The 20939-nt window shown below is 43.4% G+C and overlaps 1 protein-coding gene across 2 annotated transcripts in view; it reads right to left on the reverse strand.

Annotated features, from left to right (window-relative positions):
• The window catches only part of LOC146200119 (uncharacterized), a 38063-nt gene that overhangs the window by 10184 nt on the left and 6940 nt on the right, over positions 1–20939 (reverse strand). The window contains exons 2-3 of one of the 2 annotated variants that reach the window (XM_084592874.1): positions 6002–6157; positions 310–420 (exon numbers count right to left, since the gene is read on the reverse strand). In XM_084592874.1, coding sequence (XP_084449000.1) covers positions 310–420; positions 6002–6121 — 231 coding nt within the window. In that variant the 5' untranslated portion in view covers positions 6122–6157. Of the gene's footprint in view, positions 1–309; positions 421–6001; positions 6163–20939 lie in introns of both variants that reach the window. The other variant, XM_084592873.1, reaches the window with a different exon arrangement.

The following is a 20939-nucleotide window of genomic DNA, read 5'->3' on the forward strand; positions in this document are numbered from 1 at the left end:
AGAGCGGGGATGATATCACAAGATTCGCTACAGGGTAAGTATATTAACTATCTAAACTAGGAAAGCTGACGCATTTTTTCAATCAATGTCGAGAACCGAAAAGCACCCTTCAGATAAGCCCCCATCATCCGAAGACCTAGCAGCACCTTGCTTGATGCGTAACTTGGTTGAGCACGATTAACGATCCACTTTCTATGAGCAGAAAATAATGGGCTGCAAAATAATAAAGCATGCGACAAAATCCTCTTCAAAGACGACCGCATGAAACGGTTTTTCAACGCTGGTGATGCATTCGCAATGACAACTCACTATTTCTGCGAGATTCAGCGCGCCACTAGCAGTCTGGAAGTATTTTGTGCTGAAGACGAAAGGTGGCCCCGACAGCTGGTTTCCCGGCGGAAGGTTCGGCGACATAATTTCCTAGTCAATGAAGAGAAGAATATCAATCAATCAATCAATCAATCAATCAATCAATCAATCAATCAATCAATCAATCAATCAATCAATCAATCAATCGATCAATATTTCATGTGCGCAGGAACAACCATGTGGTATTCGTGCTGCAGCACAAATTAAAAAAAAAAGAAAAAAGAAAATGCACACAAATTTTACACACACAGATAGAACACAAAATAAGAAATAAGTAACAAATGAAATGAAACTGCAGTGAAAAGTGTCACGGAAAGAAAGCAATCAATGAGTAACATGCCTTATATAACAGTCAGAGAATTGTTGAGCCCATCCCGAAAGAAAAAAACAACAACAAATACCTGACATTGATTATAGTAATATAGAAATATACATAAAATAAAGAACCATTCCAGGCGCAACAAGTGCGTGGTACTTAAACCACAGGCTAGAAATACAGGAAAATACAATAAAGAAATGGAATTGAACGCGGGACAGTAAGATTCGAATACAAAGTTTAAAGTTAAAATATATATTAGAAATGGATAAAAAGCAGTTCAAGATACAGACAGCATTGAACAGGAGAAAAAGCAAAAAGCGAAGTGAAAAGTGAAAAGGCTAGAAAGTGGGAGTTATATGTGATAAAGTACTATTTAGAATACAACGCTACGAACATCCAATATAAATGAACAGAGCGAGTTTTGGAAGATGTCAGGGTGAGGACAAAAGGGGTTAAATAACCACTGCATTCTGTCCAGAGGGGAATGGGAATGAAGAGACGGAGAAACTTGAAATGGTCTGAATTCCCTCATGCTCTTTCACGGGACGCGCAGTAGGATCTACTCTAAGAGCAGAGGGCACATAATGTGGCCATGAGGAAGTTTGTATAGAAAATTGATATACACTCTGACACGACGGCAGAGAAGAGAAGGAAGATTCAGTTGGGTGCTCCTGGTGGATCGAGAGGAGGAAGTTGCGCAAAGAAAGCGATATCGAAATATCTGTAATTTTTTTTTGTACTCTGTCAACCTTGTCCAAGTTCGATTTGCAAGTGCCATTCTAAAAAGCTGACGCGTACTCCAAGAGCGGCAAGCATATTGACAGGTACAGTTTTAAGAACGGAAGTGGAGTACGGAACTCTCTGGAAAGTCTGCAAACGAATCCGAGTGTGCGCATAGCCGGCTGAGCAATTCGTTTAGTATGAGAGGAGAAGCTGGAGGGTGTGGTTAAAAAGTACACCACGGTCATTAATTTTATCAACCGTGTTCAACAGCAGAGAATTCACAGAATAATGGTAGAGATCAGAAAAAGCAGATATGTCGAATTGCAAAACAAGCAATCTTGAAAAGGATATATTACCTTGAATAATTTTATATCATCAGCATAAAGAAGAAACGAGGAGTTCTTGATCGCCGAGGAAAAATCATTCATAAAAACGGAGAAGAGAAGCGGGCCTAATACAGAACCTTGAGGAACTCTACTGGTTGCAGGGTAAACGAAGGACGTCTGTCCATTGACACTGACAAAGCAGTGATCAAGGAAATAGTTGCGTAGGAGGGCTACGAGTGAGACTACGACGCCAGAGAGTAGAAGCTTTTCAAAAAGTAGTGAGTGAGTAACAACGTCGAAATTTTTGCTCATATCACAGTACATAGTGTCAACCTGACCGCTCTGAAGGACGGACTGCTGCAGAAGCATACGCCATAAACGTGACTAGGTTGGTAGAAGTAGAGCGACCCGATATGAAGCCATGTTGATTCGGTACTATATGTTTGAGATGGAATGAAAGTACGTTGTGCAAAGCTAATTCGAAAAGCTTAGAGGTTGCACATAGAAGAGAAATCGGACGATAATTGGAAACATGATTTGTTTCCAGACTTGAAGGCAGGAAACACGCGTGCCATTTTCCACACGCGAGGAAAGGCAGCATTTTTTGAACAGTTATTAAATATGGCAGTCAATACTGGTACAAAAATACAACTGAATGCTTTATTATGGCTGCTGGAATGCCATCAGGTCCAGGAGACAAAGATGGTCTCAGACGCTTGAAACTCTCAGTTATCAACTCCTCGTCAAAGAAAACGGAGTTAGATAGTGCACCAGATGGGAGGAAAACGGAATCACAATGTGGATGTTTGTAAACGGAGGAAAAATGTTGGGCAAAACTGTCGGCAACATCCCGAATTCCCGACCCCTGAGAGTAAACTAAGCTGATACTCAAATTTGATTTATTGGAACGCTTGCGAACGTATCGCCAGCATTGACTAGGACGATTTAAGGCACTCCTTTGTAGAGACTCAAGATAAGAGTCGTGGTCCCGCTTGTATAAGCGTTTGCAAAGAGAACGCAAGCGGCGAAACTCATCTGCCCAATTGTTAAACCCAGGGCGTCTCGCTTTACGATGGGCCAGTTCCTTAAGTTTTAACGCCATTATCAGTTCCCTTGAAAACCAGGGAGGAAACTTCCTACGCGTAGGAGTATGCAGAGGTATATACCGACGCATACCATCAAGAACTATTTCAGTGAAGCAACTGACTTGTCCGTCAGGATCATTAATGTCATTTAAAAGGGACCAGTCAACGGAAGAGAAGAAATTGAAAAGACCGACATAATCCCCACATGCATTTGCGAAACGTGGTGAATTCCTCCCCCGATCTGAATTAGTAGAAGGTGAGACAGAGACAGCAGTACAAACTAGAAGTGGAGGGTGAAATTTGTCACAGCGAGTCAGCGGCATGTCTGAACTGGAGACTCGAACACTTTTAAAATTCGATAGACAGATGTCAAGAATATTACCACAGCAGTTTTCAATGAAATTGTTTTGCTGCAAAGAATTAAAGGCTATAAAATCAAGTAGATTGTTACACTTACTTAATATGTAATGATTGTTGTGAGAAGAAATAAATGAGTTCCAGTTGATACCTGGAGTACTAACATCGCCTAAACAAGAAGTTTGTGTTTGCTACGGCGAGTTAAAATATGTTCGATTGAGAGCAGAACATCATCATAGGCTGGAGGATGAAGATTCGGAGGAATGTAGAAAGCTGCAAGTACAAGTTTTTCATGTCGATTTAAAGTGAGCCACGCACATTCTTCAACAGTTTCCAGATCGGAACGTCGAACACACTTCACAGAACTGTCAATTGCAATGAGCACTCCACCTCCTCTTTGCTTGGGTCCTGTTTCAGGGCGGTCGCTTCTAAAAAGAGTAATTATTAGGAAAGAAATCACTGGAAGGGATATCGCTTGACAGCCAGGTTTCGGTAACTACAACAGCGGTATAACAACAGGACAGACGCTAGAAAAAAAATTCAGATCACTTAGTCCGAAGACCTCGGGCATTTTGATAATAGATGTCTACATTAGGGGCCACTGCAATTTAGCGCCAGTTCTGAGGGATGCAGCATATTGTCGCGAAGCTTCCCACGAAAGTCCTTGTAAATGCAACCCATCGGCCACATCGAAGGCTCAACAAGCTTACTGTACGATTCTTCGTCAACTGTAATATGTAAGGACGGGTAGGAGTCGTACCTTGCTTTTAGCTGCCGGCAGGAAATGGGGGTAACAGTGATTGGCTTTAGATGGTTCGTAAGGTCTATCGATCTTGTTTCGGAACTGAGTTTAGAGACGAAAATATTCTTCGGGCGCTTATTTTGGTTGGCAACGTTAAGGACGGATGAGCTCGATGCGCCACTGATGGCTGAACTTCGGTGCTTCTTCATTGCACTAGGAGAGTTAACCACACGGGGACATTAATGGCATGACATTAAATTCATAGAGCCCATCGGGTGTGACGAAAGCGGTTTTTGGGCGATCGGCCTCTGCAATCGGCACCTGCCAGTAACCTGAACGCAGGTCTAATGACAGGCAGTCAAGGGCGTCGTCAATACGAGGGAGAGGGTAAACGTCCTTGCGAGTGATATTACTCAGTCGGCGGTAGTCTATACAGAATCGGATGGAACCGTCTTTTTTCTTGGCCAGGACGACCGGAGACGCCCAAGAACTGTGCGACGGTCATATCACGTTGCGCTGGAGCATGTCGGTCACCTGTTCGTTAATGATGCGGCGCTCAGCGGCTGAGACACGGTACGGACACTGGCGCAAAGGGAAATGGGTGCCGGTATCAATACGGTGGGTAACGGTAGTTGTGCGTCGCAACGAAGGCTGTTGGGAGTCGAACGAAGCCGCGAAACGTTGAAGGATGGCGACAAGCTGGGCTTGTTGTAAGGGCGTCAGGCCAGCGTCGATGGATCGGTGGAAAACTTCGAGGGAAGATGGGGTGGCGACAGAAAGAGGCGTTATGGCGCTGATGTGAAGACCAGCGGGGGTATCGAAGAAGGGATAGGTGGCAGTAGAGTCGAGCAAGGCAACGCCACCCAGCACCTCCACCACTTGTAATAGAAGGCATTGCACAGGGCGCTACGCCGTGAACAGCCAAGGGAACGTTCAGCGATCAGTCTTAGAGCTTATGTCAGCACAAGCGCGAGCGTCGGAGCGAGCTTTGTCGTCGTTGTCTTTACTGATCGACCATCTGGCGCTGAGCATGGTTGTCGTTCTCTTTCTTGAGCATCAGGTGCTGAACATTTCAGAGACGAATAAGTGTCTTACAATAATAATAATAATAATAATAATAATAATAATAATAATAATAATAATAATAATAATAATAATAATAATAATAATAATAATAATAATAATAATAATAATAATAATAATAATAATAATAATAATAATAATAATAATAATAATAATAATAATAATAGAGGCTTTATTGTCCGCAATATTTACACAATCTTTTTCTGTGACCACTAAGCATCTTTGGTGCTTGTGGGTGGGACGGCAGAAGCAGTGCATACCATGCACCGGACAACACAATGCCAACAGATAATATAAATTTGATAAATTCTAATGCATAAAAAACGATAGCAAAAGAAAAAAAAACTGATATGAACACCGTCAAAATCACTAACACCTTCATGCTAATAAGCTAGAACTTAAGTATAGGTACACAAAAAAGACGCAGCACGAACATAGTACAAATTGTTACACACATTTCTGGTGAGTAAAAGACGAGACAAAAGAAAAGCAATGAACTCTCAAAGCAATCAAGTCATGAACTGCACTTTTGATTTGCTTAACTGAAGTTACAATAACTTTCATCAGGCTGAGTCAAAACGTAACAGAATATTAAAGTAGGATATCACAAAAATTGCACTAAATGTCGATTGCAGAATGTGCCGAGAAGGAAGCGGAAATAACCGAATGCAAGAAACCACAATTCATCATGCGTGCACTCTATCTTTAACGAGGCTTTTACTCTTTCTGCTAGTGATATTGAGAACGTCTTCAGGTAAACAACCAAATGTGGCACATAATACTTTCAAATTTTTTCCATTTTAGTATAAACTCGTGGCATCACAAATCTCTTTCGGTCTTTCTGTTCTTTCTTTTTTGACGGGTTCTTTGAAACTTGTGTTATAATAATTCATACTCTGTCATACTCTGCTTCGTGGGGCATTATGTCGTCTGACCAGCTAGATCGACTTTCTACTGTATTAAGGTGAAGAAATATTAGCGTAATGCATGTACTTACAGGAACATCTTCGGCATGCTCGCTGGTTGTGGAAGTCGTCACATGAGCGCGTCCGTCGCGCAACCACCAGACCCACGCCGCTATCCTGTCTCGGATGGAACCCAAAACCCTACGCGCCATCGTCGGATGTCCCAAGCACGTCCTGGGACTGTGCGACTGCGCTGCGCCAGCATGAACAAAAAAATAAAAATCTTAGGAGTTGGGCGCCACTCACTGCTGAAAACACATAACAGGCTATACAGTCTTCCAGGGTTTTAATAATATCGTGCGCGCATCGACTGCTTGGCGACGTTGCGCCGAAAGACGGAAGAGGGATCATTGCGAGGACAAGGGCATGCCCAAAATTCATGCTGCTTATGTGGGCGGCATTTGATAGATTTTTCTGATTAGTGCGAAGTGCACACGCTGCACATTTTATGAATGGAAGTCCAAAGAAGCTGCGAGTAATTGTTTAATTCATCCTATCTGCTGCATTTACAATGGATGATACCGAAACGAACACTCATTTTCGACAGTTGGGCGTATGACAACAAAATTCCTTGGATCATTACTTACGAAACAAAAATTAACGTAGGAGGCGCTCGACATCGGCACATTGATTTAGGTATACGGGAGCGACTACTCAATAGTGTCCACCGAAGCCCAGCCATACAACTACAAGACAAAGCTACAAGGCTGTCCCAGAAACTTTGCAGTTGTAGAAAAATTTGTTCTGATGCGGGGTTCGAGTACGGGAGCAGCGTCTTTCCGTGGCAGTCGCTCCCATAACTGAGCTAATCCGGAAGGCTGGCAGATCAGATAATACTGCGAGAGCGAACTGACCAAGAACTCAAGGTGTCGGTGGCGTTGCCCCATAGCGTAGACGAATCCGCCAAGGCGGTGTAGATTTACAATAAGGAAGTAGTCATTTGAAACTGTTAAAACAAACGCTCTGGTATCCACCGAGGCAATCGAAGCCTGCTGTCGTGCCACAACACACACACACACACACACAAAAAAAAAAAAAAGCTGTCAGACTGGCCATACAACTCCATTTGTTTGGTTTGTTTCGCACGAACTGCTTAACATGCAACCTCCTTACGGAAGCATGCCCTATGCGCATGCTCGTACGCTCTCCATTGTTGTACCTAGAAAGTGAGGCTCGGGCGATACTAAATAAATATCAAATGGCTGTGCCGGTGGTATGACACTATGGTATGACATAGTATTGCTATTGTGTGGTATGGTACGGTATTGTACGCTATGTCTCTGCAATAGGTGATCAGGTACGGTACCGTATAATGCGGTACAGCACGGCAGGGTATGGTAGAGTTGGGCGATGTATTTTACGTTAGGTATAACATCCAGATTCGGCATATGGGAATATCAGAAATGGGATTATCAAATGCGATTATCAAGGCAGAGCGATGATCAAGCCACCGTCAAAGTCTGCTAGGGCAAAACTGCCCTCCAGCCAGTGATCAGGACATGCAAGAAATGGGCCCAGTCTATGCCTCCCTTAGAATAAATTGCGAACAAAATACAGCTAGGTCGTTCCGAGGTCCACGTCCATGTTCGTGGTGATCAGGACGCGATGTCATGGCAGCCGCCAAAAGAAAAAAAACAACCACATTCTGATGTCTTAAGGAAGTAATCAAGAGCAGACTGCGGACTCTAGAGAGCGATCAATTCGTCAAGCTACGAAATAAACCAAGGCACCAAATGGAGCAAACCCTTGGTGCCATCTAAGGCGATTCACTAGCCAGCAATCAAGCGTCAACCTGCTAGAAAGATCGGGCGTCAGGAAAGCGGGGACCTGTCACCAGCGCATGGAAAAATTGTACAGCTTTCGCCACGCCTGGAGTCTTTGCCGCTATTCCGGCACTCAAAGGGCAATCGAAACAAAGCATCCAATGCACGTTATTCTATACTGCGTGCGGAAGAAGATAATGCAAGCTCAGAACGGTAAAAAAACTGTAAAATGAACAGGAATACCGTCGTGCGTGTGAGCTCTTACCGAAACCTATTCTTCTTCTTCTTCTTTTTCTACGCTTTCATAAACTGCATGCACCACGAGCTGATAGTGAGTTTCCTCCTCGTTTTAAGTTGAGAAATTGCACTGGCCGGCTATTCGGAGTTTTTGCGGTTTCTTACTGTGTTAGTTGTAGATGGGTGGTCGTATATTTTATGTTGTGGTGCTTTTGTTACGACACTTTGAGGGACAGTTGGATTATCCCGCTTAAAGATAGACATACAAGGCTATAAGAGGACAGAAACAAATTAGCAGGAAGCTTAAAGGGATAGCCTACTGCCGGAGGCGAGTATAAAAATATTGGCATATTCTGGCAGATCTTGTCACTTAAGGGCAGTATCCAAAGAAGAGCTTGCGATTTAACCAGGAATTTATATTTTAAAATGATCAGGAAAGTCAGGTTTTAGCAGATGGTGGCGTCATACTGTGTCTTTTTTTTTTTTCTCGTTTTGCTACTAAAATAACATCTGTTTCGAGCGTCTGAAGTGAATATACTGAATTTTAAACTTATGCCAGAGACATACAGATATATATTTGCGTTCATATATCAACTTAATGCAGCCTACTTTTCTTGTTTTAATAAATCACAGGTACCTTTATTTTTTATTACTCTTTGATTATATATTAAAATGCGTTCAAAACAGAAAACCGCACAACCCTATGGCGCCGCCATGCTTATAGTGGCGCTGCCATCAGCAGCACTGATATAAGCAAAAACGGTTGTTGGTATCTGCGATAGATTTCACCGCGTTTATTTAGTTTTTTTATCCATTTCATTTTATTTCAAGCAATTTGGTTCTCTCAGTTATGGTTTTAACAAAATTGGTACATATTAGTTAGTTACACGTTTTGCACGTGACTTTGGCGAAGCGGAAGTCGGACTCATAGAGCTGTATAGAGTTACTGTACTAACTGTATGTCGTGTCCACAACGTCAGTGTTTGGAGATGCGGACTGATAATGAGAAATGAATACTACCATATGGAAAAAATGAGTTCTAAATTGTACTGCCGGGTTTCTCAGCTAAGCCGGGCATTCGCTATTTGGAGATGGAGCTCTCCAGTGAAGCATGAAAAATATTGTTGTAAAATTCAGTGACTTAACACAACCTTTCATTCCGCTAAATTGACAAATTTTTCTGGTGATGTTATGAAGAATGTTTTTAAATTACAGTATTTATAAGAATAACTTTTAAACGATTACAGTCGGCGTGCTGCTCAGTCTAAACAATAGCCTGCTAGTGTTCATTCATGCATAGGACAAATGCGTCTTGAGATTTGCGGAGGACGACCCGGCACATGGGGAGCAGTCTAAGAGCTTGGCCCTTCTAAATCACTCAAGAACACTCAATTTCAAAGAACACTCTATTCTTCACGCGTTAACATAACAGTGGGCTTGATCATTTTTGGCGGTTTAGCTTACCAGGCACCAACTAGTTCTCCTTAACTGTCATTGGCAATGATCCGGATGCTCATGCCTCTCTTCACTCCTGCCTTGATCATCCATTACCGCAGCTTGTTAACTCGAAAACGCGATCCACGCCAAGTTCCGATACATTTTGGGACTAGGATTGGATACATATCCGAGCATTTGTTGTATCCTGAATCATGTTACCCTTCAAGAAAGATTTATCTTGTGTACCTATTATTGTTAATACGTTTCCTGAATGTGTATGGGTTTTGCTGAAATGCAGTACTACAGACATACTTATTGGTGTTTTTTATCGGCCCCAAGATTCGGGCAGTGTTTTCGCTGAAGACTTTTTTCGCTTTCTGAGTGAAGTATGCAACCGGTTCCCGAATTGCGCTATATTAATATTTGGTGATTTCAATTACCACCATATTAATTTAACAATACAATCTGTCCCCGCGAGTGGGAGAATCTAACGCATTTCTTCAGTCATGTTTACATTTTTCATTATCTCAACTCATTATGCAATCCACACAGTGCACTGCCACAGGCTCCAGCATACTCGATCTAATCCTTAATAATATTCCTGACATTTGCACCAACATCAGCTATTTTGATTGGCTCTCCGATCATGACATCATTACTGGAAGCATTGTTTGTTCAGAAAGAGATAGAAAGGCGACTAATAAAAAAATTGAATGTTATAGCAAAGCCAACTTTGACAAAATGAATTCTGAACTATCTGTCTTTGCTGACGTGTTTCTTACTAGCTTCTCGTCCCGTACCGTTGAACAAAACTGGAATGCGTTCAAAAGTGTATTCTCCGCCCTTGTTGATAAGTATATACCCAAAATAAAAATTAGGAGTAGCAGTTCTGCACCATGGCTTAACAAGCAACTTCGTCGCTTGAACAATAACAACAAAAAGTGATTATACAGGCAAGCCGTCAAGAGCGATCAGACATTATCATGGCTTAAACACAAGCAGTGCGACGAAGAATACCAGGCTTTACTTAAATCCTTTCGTCCTCACTTTTATAACCATGACCTACCATCTATGCTGACTAACAACCCTCGAAAATTTTGGCAAGTAATAAACCCCAGCAGCCATCCTGAAGTTACGCTTGCTGATAACACTGGAGCCACTGTTCCCGAATCAGAGTGCGCACAGATACTAAACAACGCTTTTTCGTCTGTATTCACCCGCGAGGACGTTCCTTCATGCTCAAACATAGATACACTTTCAGATATGATCATGCAAGAAATAACTATCAGCGAGTCGGGTATCATGTCACTTCTTAACAATCGTAAATTGTCGTCTGCATCCGACCTATTAAAAAGCACATCACAAAGTATTTCTGGAATCCTATGTGCGTTTTTTTCACAGTCATTGTCATCCGGTCAGATTCCTAATGATTGGCGCAAAGCCAAGGTCATACCAATTTTTAAAGCTGGCGATCGTACATCTCCTCTTAACTACCGACCCATTTCATTAACTAGTACTGTCTGCAAACTACTGAAGCACATCTTACATTCGCAAATCATAACATACCTAGAGCAAAATAACATATCTTCAAATACCAGCATGGCTTTCGCAAGGGATATTCATGCGATGTGCAGTTGTGGGATTTACTAATGACTTGATATCCTGTATTGACGTCGGCAACCAGGTGGATGCATATTCCTGGATTTCTCTAAAGCTTTCGATCGCGCTCCTCAACACAGGCTACTATCGAAACTAAAACATCTCAACAGTAACACACAAGTCATTTTATTGATAAAAGGTTTTTTTGTGATTCCAAACGCAGTTCACAAATATAAACCACTGTAACTCCTCGTTTATTCCAGTCACGTCCGGCGTTCCACAAAGGAGCGTGCTTGGTCCATTGCTTTTTCTAATATATATCAATGATTTGCCTAACTGCATCTCGTCTGGTGTAAGACTGTTTACCGATGACTGTGTTATTTACATAAAATTACTACTGAAACTGACCAACAAGCATTGCAGTCTGACCTAAACGAGATTAACATGTGGTGTTCTGACTGGCAAATGACCCTAAATCATACCAAAACTAAGTGCATGTTATTTACGCGTTCCTCCTCCCGCATTCTAACCTCATACATTATAAATAACAATACTGTCGACCTTACTACAACATACAAATACCTAGGAGTAAATTTTCAAACGGATCTAACATGGCATCATCACATCAACATCACTCTTTCAACTGCTAATCGCTGACTCGGAATCATGAAACACAGACTAAAGCAAGCACCCTCACACTTAAAAAAGCTCGTATACACTACCTTAATCGGACCTGGAATTGAATATGCATGTGCAATCTGGCACCCGAGCCAGGATTGCATCAAGCAAAACATTGAACCCCTGCAAAACTGTGCTGTTCGCTTCATTTTTTCGGACTATTCCCCGTACACAAGTGTTACATTTTAAAAAATCGTGCCGAATTAGATCAACTATCACTACCACGAAAACACGCTCGCTTATCTCTGTTTCACAAGCTCTATCACCACGACGATTTGCATGACGACTTCTTTCAGCCACCTGGCCTCATTTTTCCTCGCCGTGATCATCCTTACAAAGTCAATCGCCCGGTGTGCCATTTATCTTTTTACGCACAATCATTCATACCTAGAACCATAAATGACTGGAATAGCCTACCATCAAGTATTGCCACCGATATTCACCCAGACAAATTTCACAAAACGCTACATGCTCACATTAGAATGTAACGTCCCTGTACACAACTGATTTATATATTACATATAGTAAATAATCCTTCTTTTGTGCTCCCTCGAATACCACTACCTTCTTTCAGATTTTTTGTATTCTTAATCTGCGCTGTAAGCAGTTTTTTTTCTATCATTAATCTCAACTGTTACTCTTTTCCATTTACGATCTAGCGTTGTTCTACTGTACTTCTAAAATGGTGTTTGTATTTTTTTTCTGTTGTCTGTTTTTAACTAAGTGTTACCAAAGTGCTTCGTGTGTCCCCCCTATGTAATACCCCTTCCCCCCCCCCACCCCCGGAGGGCCTTTAGGGTATTTGAATAAATAAATAAATCTAAACGGCCTCGCTTGTCATACCATTATAATGGGCATGTCGAAATGGGCTAGTTTGCATGCATTACCATTAGGGAATAACCAGTGTGGTAAACAGGGACAACAAAGAATAGCAAACAGTTTTGTTCGTTATTTTCTCTTGTCCCCGTTTTTCCCACTGGGTTTCTGCTAATATTGACATACCGTTATAACGGGTGTTACGTTTCTCCACCGACAAGTGGGGCGCTGACGCGGCCACCGCATAGCAACAGGCAGAATCGCGAGCGGATCGGCCATTTCGGCGCCGTTCATCAGCCGCGCAACGCTTCCTCCCGTGGGCAAGTCTCGGCGTGATCCTGCCACGCGCCAAATGTGTGTGCGTGCGTGTGTGTGCAAACGCCGGCCAAGCCCGGAGCTCGGGGGAGAGTGCGCCTCCCTCGCCCGTCTGCAGGAGGTGGAGGAGATGCGTTCGGACCACCTGCGATTGAGTCATCCCATCTTGCCCAGACTTGCCAGGCTCTCCATTTCCTGTGAGGGTTTTCCCTTTCCCTGTGAACTGGAAAACCTATAAAAAGCAGCGGCCGACTCCACTGAGAGAGAGACTACTTTGACGCGCCGTGGAGACGACGCTAGACACCAGCTGTGTGAACGTGTCTGTATTCTCTCCGGGTCAGCGTCTCTGCCCGTTCCTTCATGATGTTTTAGTAAAGGTTGTTTCGTTAGAAGACGCCTCGTCTTTACTGGGACCGTTGACGTCGTCCGCCGTCCACGGAGCCGCCAGGCCAACGCTACCGAGGGGCCGCGCGCCGCACGTAACAACTGGCGTCAGCGGTGAGCTGAGCACGCGAGCCACGCATGTAATAACTGGTGGCAGCGGTACGCTACCCAGCCACTCGCGACCAAAATCTAACATGCGTAATCATTTTTGCTCCCATAAAAAACCGAAAATGAGGACAAAGAAAATAACATGTGACAATGAAATGTGCTATGACAATATTAATTGTATACTGCACCCAATGTTTGTATGGTTTTTGGAATATTTATCGCGTTATATTGATGATCCTTTGATTTCTTTTAAAAATACCCTGAATATAAATCATTTTGCAACAGTATTTACCGTAAAACAGGTCAACTCTGCACAATGATTCAGACAGCACTTTCGCGCGCTGGGTAACAAAAAGAAGCGCTCACAGGCAAGCGATTACTAACGGCCTTGCAAGCACGTAGGTCAAATATAAATAAATGGCAAGCCCTATCAAACGTCCCTCAAGCTAACTATGTATAGACTCTAGTTTTTGAACAAGCAGTTTTCATATATATGCTGGCATATTATCCTCGTCGCTGCTAGAAAATGACAAACACAAAATAGTAACCCCAATATAATTCTTACACAGACGCAACGATGGAGTACCAGTTTCAGAAACTCAGTGCGCTCAGCTTTAATGACCCCTTCTCTTTCATATTCACGAATGAAGACATCTCCCCAGCTCCTCCCATAAATTACATTCCAAACATGTCGATGCCGCAAAATAATGACTAGGCAAACAATTTTATCTTTACTAAATAAGCTTTCTGCTGATTAGGATCACTATGGCTTTGATAACAAAATACTTAGAAGGAGATCACGCTCCGTCAGTACAATCGTAGCTGCCCTGTTTTTTCAATCATTACCAACTGGTTGTACACTTCATCACTGTCGCATTGCCAAATTGATACCCAACTTCAAATCAGGCGCTCGATCTTCTTCGCCAAATTATCGTCTAATCTCGCTAACGGACTCTTTTTTTCAAACTCCATTCATAGTTCCTATGTAGTTTCTACGTAGGGTTTAGCTACCCAGAAACCAACAATATTATTTTCGAATTCCAGCTCGTTTTTCGCAAACGATTTTCCTGTCACGCTCAATTCTCCACATGTCTTCGTGATTTAGATTCATTCATAAATTCTGGTTATCAATCTGACGCCATTATTCTAGATTTTCCCAATTGTGATTGTGTGATTGTCTCTCATCACAGACTCATATCTAAGCTAACTTGAATATATTTAACCTGGTGTTATTATTTGGATTGAAATTCGTTACCGCTATACTGAAGTTTACCTTCATTGACTATAAATGTTGTCATACTAATATATATATATATATATATATATATATATATATATATATATATATATATATATATACATGTGTGTGTGTGGGTGTGTGTGTGTGTGTGTGTGTGTGTGTGTGTGTGTGTGTGTGTGTGTGTGTGTGCGTGCGTGCGTGCGTGCGTGCGTGCGTGGGTGCGTGCGTGCGTGCGTGCGTGCGTGCGTGCGTGCGTGCGCGCGCGCGCGCGTCTGTCTCAATGATTTTCCTAACTTTTTCGAGTTTGCCACTAACCAATCGTAACGTGGATACAGTAAATGCGTGATGTTCATCATTGGCTTATGCATGCGCTTAATATTTCTAAAACAAAACTATGTCTTTCACTCGCAGTTCCTCTCGCATGGCCCCAAGTTACTCGATAAATAACGATTGTGTCGAGCATGCCGGTACTTATGAGTACCTCGGCATTTTCGGGTAATCACATTTAACATGTCATAATTACATTACCTTAAATTTACCTGCCAACTGCTCGGCCTTGTTAGGTATACCATCAGACAAGCTCCATCGGATCTTATGAACCAAACCTTCCACTCATCCTCCCCAAAACCGAATTTACACAAGCCATTTGAAACGATCTGACCAAGCCTATTGCTTAGGTAATACTGAGTGCTGCGAATTGTATTTTTTCATACTACTCACATACTTCCAGCGTCAATATTCTAAACAACTCGTGTTGAAATAGAAGAGTTATTTTGCCGCCGGAAACGTTTATGGGCTTGTTTCCTAAACGTTGACCTCATCAATCGATTCACCACAATTATATTTGTAATTATAAATAAAAGCGCTTCTTTGCTTCCTTTTTTTCGCTTCGTATTGTTCTTATTGTTTCTTGGTCTTTTCATCCAAAAAGGTGTGATGTTACTTCTCTCGTTGGTTCTCGTGGCCACATATGTATCAGCTACCTGAGATTTGATTATAATATTAATATTATTTTTTCTCTTTCATCTTGCTTGTGTTTCTACCCTGTTATATCTAGCCAGTCAATTTTACTTTCTTTCCCTCTGTTGTTTGTAATATTCCAGTGTACATCAACTCCCTCCCCCTCCATCTCTATTACCATCACTGAGGGCCTTCAGGGGCATCATTAAATAAATACATACGAGATGTATCTCATGTTTCTCTTTCTGCTACCCCGGGCCGCACGGAAATAGCAGTTGCTACAGGTTGCTATCTTAACACGATAGACCACAGGGCTCTTATCAGGAACGGGGCTGCTTCTGACGTGGCCCAACAATGCCTTCTCGATCTCAGCGGGTGCCCCGGAAAAAGTTACCAGTCTCGTACGTATATACACGCACTGCCGATCGACAAACTGAATTTTCGTGGACGCAGCATTGGCGGCGGCCTGGTCAGTCCCCTCCACTGCGACGTTCTTAGGCTTCTTGCCGTGGGCTATATTGCATTAACGCTTCTCAAGGAGGAACACCACCCCGCTGTAAGGCCATTGTGTGCTCGGTATATCTCGGTCTGTATATCTATTTATGTGTCTGGATTATGCATCATTCCACCCCGCACTTCTCCCCGATCGCCGTGTGCCCCGGGCTGTGTCGCCGGGGCAGCTCCGCCGAGTCAGCGACCAACGATGGACAGGCGGCGAGCCGCACAGCGTGCGGCCACTCGCCTAATGCACTTCCGCCGTTGGGCGCCGTGCGGGGGCGCCGCACGCAGCCGATAAACACGCCCCGGGGCGGCGAGTTAGCCATTACTACGGCGCACCCTCTGTGATCGACTTGCGGCGCAGTTCCGTGCAGCGGCCTCTGCCATTTGTGGACTTGGTACACAGCGTGTTCCCGAAAAAGGAAGTGGACAGTCACTGACTGGTGTCCTCGTGTGCGTAGCTTCATTTGAATTGCGTGCGTTGTAGTTGTGATAATGTTGAAGGCAATGACATGTCAAATAGGCTCTTTTTATGACACAAAATGCATCATCATTATGAACTTTAGCCGGCACCATTCGTTGTGGTACATTTCACAAATGGAATGACAGAGTCGCAAAGTTGAACGTACTGCTCAATTGTCTCGGTGCTTTTGAAGAGCCGTAAGAAATATTGGATTTTGCTCCTTAAGCAAATGACGCTCTCAGGTTTACGAAGGCACAAGTGTAAACGGATAACCCAGCACCACTTTCGAAAGAACTAGTTGCGCTGCAACCTTGTCACTACACCGTCGGTTCGAATAAAGGTTGACCCTTATGGAAATGTTCGCACATGTTTATTAGGTGCCAGCAACTGAAGCCCTGATGAGACCGTTTGCTGATCGTGACTGTCTAGGAGCCATATAACACAGCGTCGGCACGATCCTTAAACTAATCACAATGAAAACCGATCTCGCTAAACTAAATGCCTGGAGAGAAAATTTGCCCCTTGCGGAAGCATTTGTGTTCAGACGTTCAAGATGCTCTTCCTTGATTGTATGCGATAATGCGAAGATTTCCGCAGCAAAGAACGCCGATAGGGAGAACAAAGGGAGTCGAACTAATATGAAGCATGATTTTTTTTATTTTTTAAGATTCCTCTTGTGAGGTCAAGAACGTTTTGAGACCGATTTATGGTACGGTAAACGTCACTGATCGCGACCTAAGCTTTAATCTCGCAGCCTGGTAGAGAGTCCCGCTAAGGACAGAGAAATAAAAACTTGAGAATTTCAAATGCTACAAAATTGGCTCATAAAATTTCCACAACACCCAGGGATGTCGTGGAATTAGAAATCTCTTTCATTGTTTTCCATAGCCCCTGACAGCGCTCCTACGCTAAGGGCATGCTGCATCGAATTAAGGTGATTGGGGCAGGGAAGGCATGCAACCGCTGAAAGGATCTGCTTCAGCGTTCCTCGCAACAAAGTTTGCTCGCGCTCTGAGAATTTTACTTTACTGTGTACCCTGGCGTATACACGAAGTGCGCAAACTTTGTAATCCCGCTTTCCAAGACTTAATACCGCGCTGGCATCGACGTAAGGCACTTGGAAAAATATGGCCCAGACGTGACGCCCACCGTACGAAAGCAATATGGAGGTGACCTCGGTGTCTCCCTCGAGCTCAGTCCATTGTTTGCTAACGCTCGCCGACCGAGAAAACAACTCTACCCCTATACGGACGTATCTGTGCTCCGGTCGGTTAATATGCGTCCCTCGAAACCTACGCCGCACGCAACAGGGACTCTTGTTCTCTATCCAAAGCTATCTGCCGCACCGCGAAGCGGTAGGTGAGTGTACTGCACAAACTCGTGGCGCAACTGCACATCACAACTCACTGAGGCAAAACTTCAGTGGTTTCCGACCACAGCGGTACGAGTCAATGCGCCCATAGGGTGATCTGTGTACAAAGATGGTAGAGGCCCCAATGGCATCAGAAATACGTCACGTTCTCTGACCTCTTCTGGGACGACACCACATGCTGGACCAGAGAGCTACAAATGAGTTGTCCCAAACTATTTTGTATTGACCTCAGGAACGTTAGTCATAGTAAACGCGATTTTTCACTTGTTCATGTAAAATATCGAACAAATATCAATCACTACTTAATTACGATTGGCTCTATTTGCCTGAACGGAAAGTGGTAAGGCAGCAGTCTTACTTAGGGCAGGCAATGACCGCAAGTTCGGGCTACTACTCTCTGAAATAACTGCAACTGCTCTGAAATAAGGGAGCCCACATGCGTCAATATAGGGGTAAAGCTGATTTCTCTGTTGGCGAGCGTTGGCAAACAATGGGCCGAGCTTGATGGAGAAAACAAGGTGATCTCCATAGTTGGCAAGCACCGTCACCATCCAGCGTTGTCAAGCGCCACCATCTGATGAGCAGGAGATACCCAATGTCCTTCACGAGAAAATTTGTAACAGCTGTATCGGAGCGGTACTCACATATATGAGACATAAGCGTGGAGTGTAGCGAAGAGTTTAACTTAAAGTGTGTGGAACTCGGCGACCCTATCAACATTATCGACGCGACCGCGCCCACTGCAGTTCAAAGGCCATTCTCATCACCCTTTAATAACCATGTCTTGAGCTAAATGTGGCCACCTTGCCTCCTCGGAGTTCCTTATCTCGACCGCCCAGCTAACTTTCTGCCACATCTTGCTAATACACTTGCCTTCTCTGCCGACCTAAATAAATTAAAATAAAAGATGCAACAATATAGGACAGAAAGAGAGTAAACTAGGTCAGGGAACGTATGCAATCTAGCTAACGATACATGCTGAAATCTGTAAGATCTGGCAGAGCTTAGTATCTAATGCGAAGGCAAGATATAATCTGTTCTCTCTAACAGTAACTAAGTGGAGTAAGTAAGGAGGAAGAGTAGCGAAGGGCATCGAAGAGCTTGGTATACTCTTTAGGTATATCGTCTCTGATATATCTGGATGACTACAGGTTATGATTATGACAGATGATACGACAGAGAACGGTCGCCTTGGTGAGAGGGTGATATGACTCTGGCCTCCTCCATGTTGGGAGTGGCGATTATTGAGTAAAAAACGAAGGGATTCTTAGTGGGCGCTTCTAATTACATAACACGCCACCACACAAGAACTGACAAAACGAAAAAAAATTAAATAATCACATGACGAATCTTGAAGGAATTCTCACTGACCTTCCTGAGCGCGCCTTCTTCAGGAGTGCTTGCAGTGACACTGTTCTCGGGTCTGAGAGACAGTCAGGCAGGGCTCTCGTGTGTGAAGAATGGTGCGGCTCATTTTCTTCGTTCGACTCAACAGTATAGTAGTCTTCAGGTGTTGCCTGGGGATCCCTTGAGCAGCGCCGCACTCGTAGGTGTTCTTGGTTACGCATGTATGCTAGACCGTTGGCTGCTGTAACTGTATATCATAGTGGCTCTCGGCCTACTTGCGTTATGACTGCTTTCTCCCATTTAGTTCCCTGCCAAAACCACACTGGCTGGTTCTTGCTTAATAGGGTTAGATCTCGAGCATGCTTGTCTGCGTGCTTGTGCTATGCCTGCTGCCTTGTTTGAAGTTTATTTCTGGAGCTCCTTGTGCGGGTAGTTCGGTAACAATATACTGGGATGGGCTGGAATAGACGTTCTTATCCTTCTTCCTATAAGCATCTCTGCTGAGGACAGGAGGCCGTTCATCGGAGTTGCTCTGTGGTTCAGCAGTACCATTGTGAGTTCCTTGCCTTCGGATAGAGCTTTTTTCATTGTTGTATTTATGGTCTGGATGGTTCTCTCAACCTGTCCGTTTGAGCGAGGGAAAAGCGGCGATGGGGGTTTGTGGACAATTTCCTATTACTTGTTGAAGTTTCTAAACTCGGGGGAGTCAAATGGAGGGCCTTGATCACTCACAACTTCTGAAGGCATGCCAAAGCGTGTATACTTATCCATAAGCACTGTGATCCCCAATGAGGCAGATTGTTGACATTTTATTGACATTTACAAGCTGTGGATAGTAGTCCACTAAGAGCAAATAAGTAGCACCACTGTGATGGAAGAAGCCCACTGCCAATTTTTCCCATGGACGCGTTGTTCCCTGTCAAGGAATGGCTCTCGCTGGTTAGCTCGTTGATGGCTTTGGCAGACTTCGCAATTAGATATCATCTCCTCAATGTCCTGGTTTATTCCGGGTCAGTATACACACTCTGGCGAGGTGTGTTTTTGCATAAGACGATGCCTTGATGGATCATATGGAGCTTAGAAAGCACTTCCTTCGGGCATGTCTGGGGCACAAGTCGTGCACCATAACACAAAGCCATCAGTTGTGTATAACTGACTATTGATGGATTAGTAGGGCTTCACGGCTGGGGCAACTTTTGGGATCTTGTCAGGCCAGGCCTTCTGGATAATGTGGCAAACCTATAATTACACAGTCATTTTGACCTACCGAATTATAAACTACTGATGCTTATCGTTCTTTCTTTGTGCTAACTGCAAGAGTTAGAATGTATGAGGTAAGGTACAGTCGGACGAAAGCCGACCATATGTGAATATTAATCCGTATTATAACACCTAATGTGGAAAAACCGGAAAGGTCTATTTCTTGATATTTTCATAAATTGTAATCGGTGAAATATCAATGCCGAATTAAGTCACTCACACGAGCCAGATTGAGTAGAGATATGAAGGCTAAAAAAAAAAATACCTGGAAATGGAGAGAAAAAAAAACGCCTCTTTTTTTTTTTTTTGAGCGGTAGAAAAGGTAAAAGGAATAAGACAAATTTACTTGTGGGATTCAACGTTTTGTGAGTACTTGTTTTCAGTTCATGTTTATTTTTTCTTTTATATAGGCATGGGCACCTTAAACACCTGAATCGAGCAGTGAGGGAAGAGAGGAAGGTGGTAGTGGAATCAGAAAGAAAGAGAAGAGGTG

This window comes from Amblyomma maculatum, chromosome 2, assembly GCF_055883805.1.
Source record: "Amblyomma maculatum isolate TAMU_Amacu chromosome 2, ASM5588380v1, whole genome shotgun sequence".
Lineage (NCBI taxonomy): Eukaryota > Metazoa > Arthropoda > Arachnida > Ixodida > Ixodidae > Amblyomma > Amblyomma maculatum.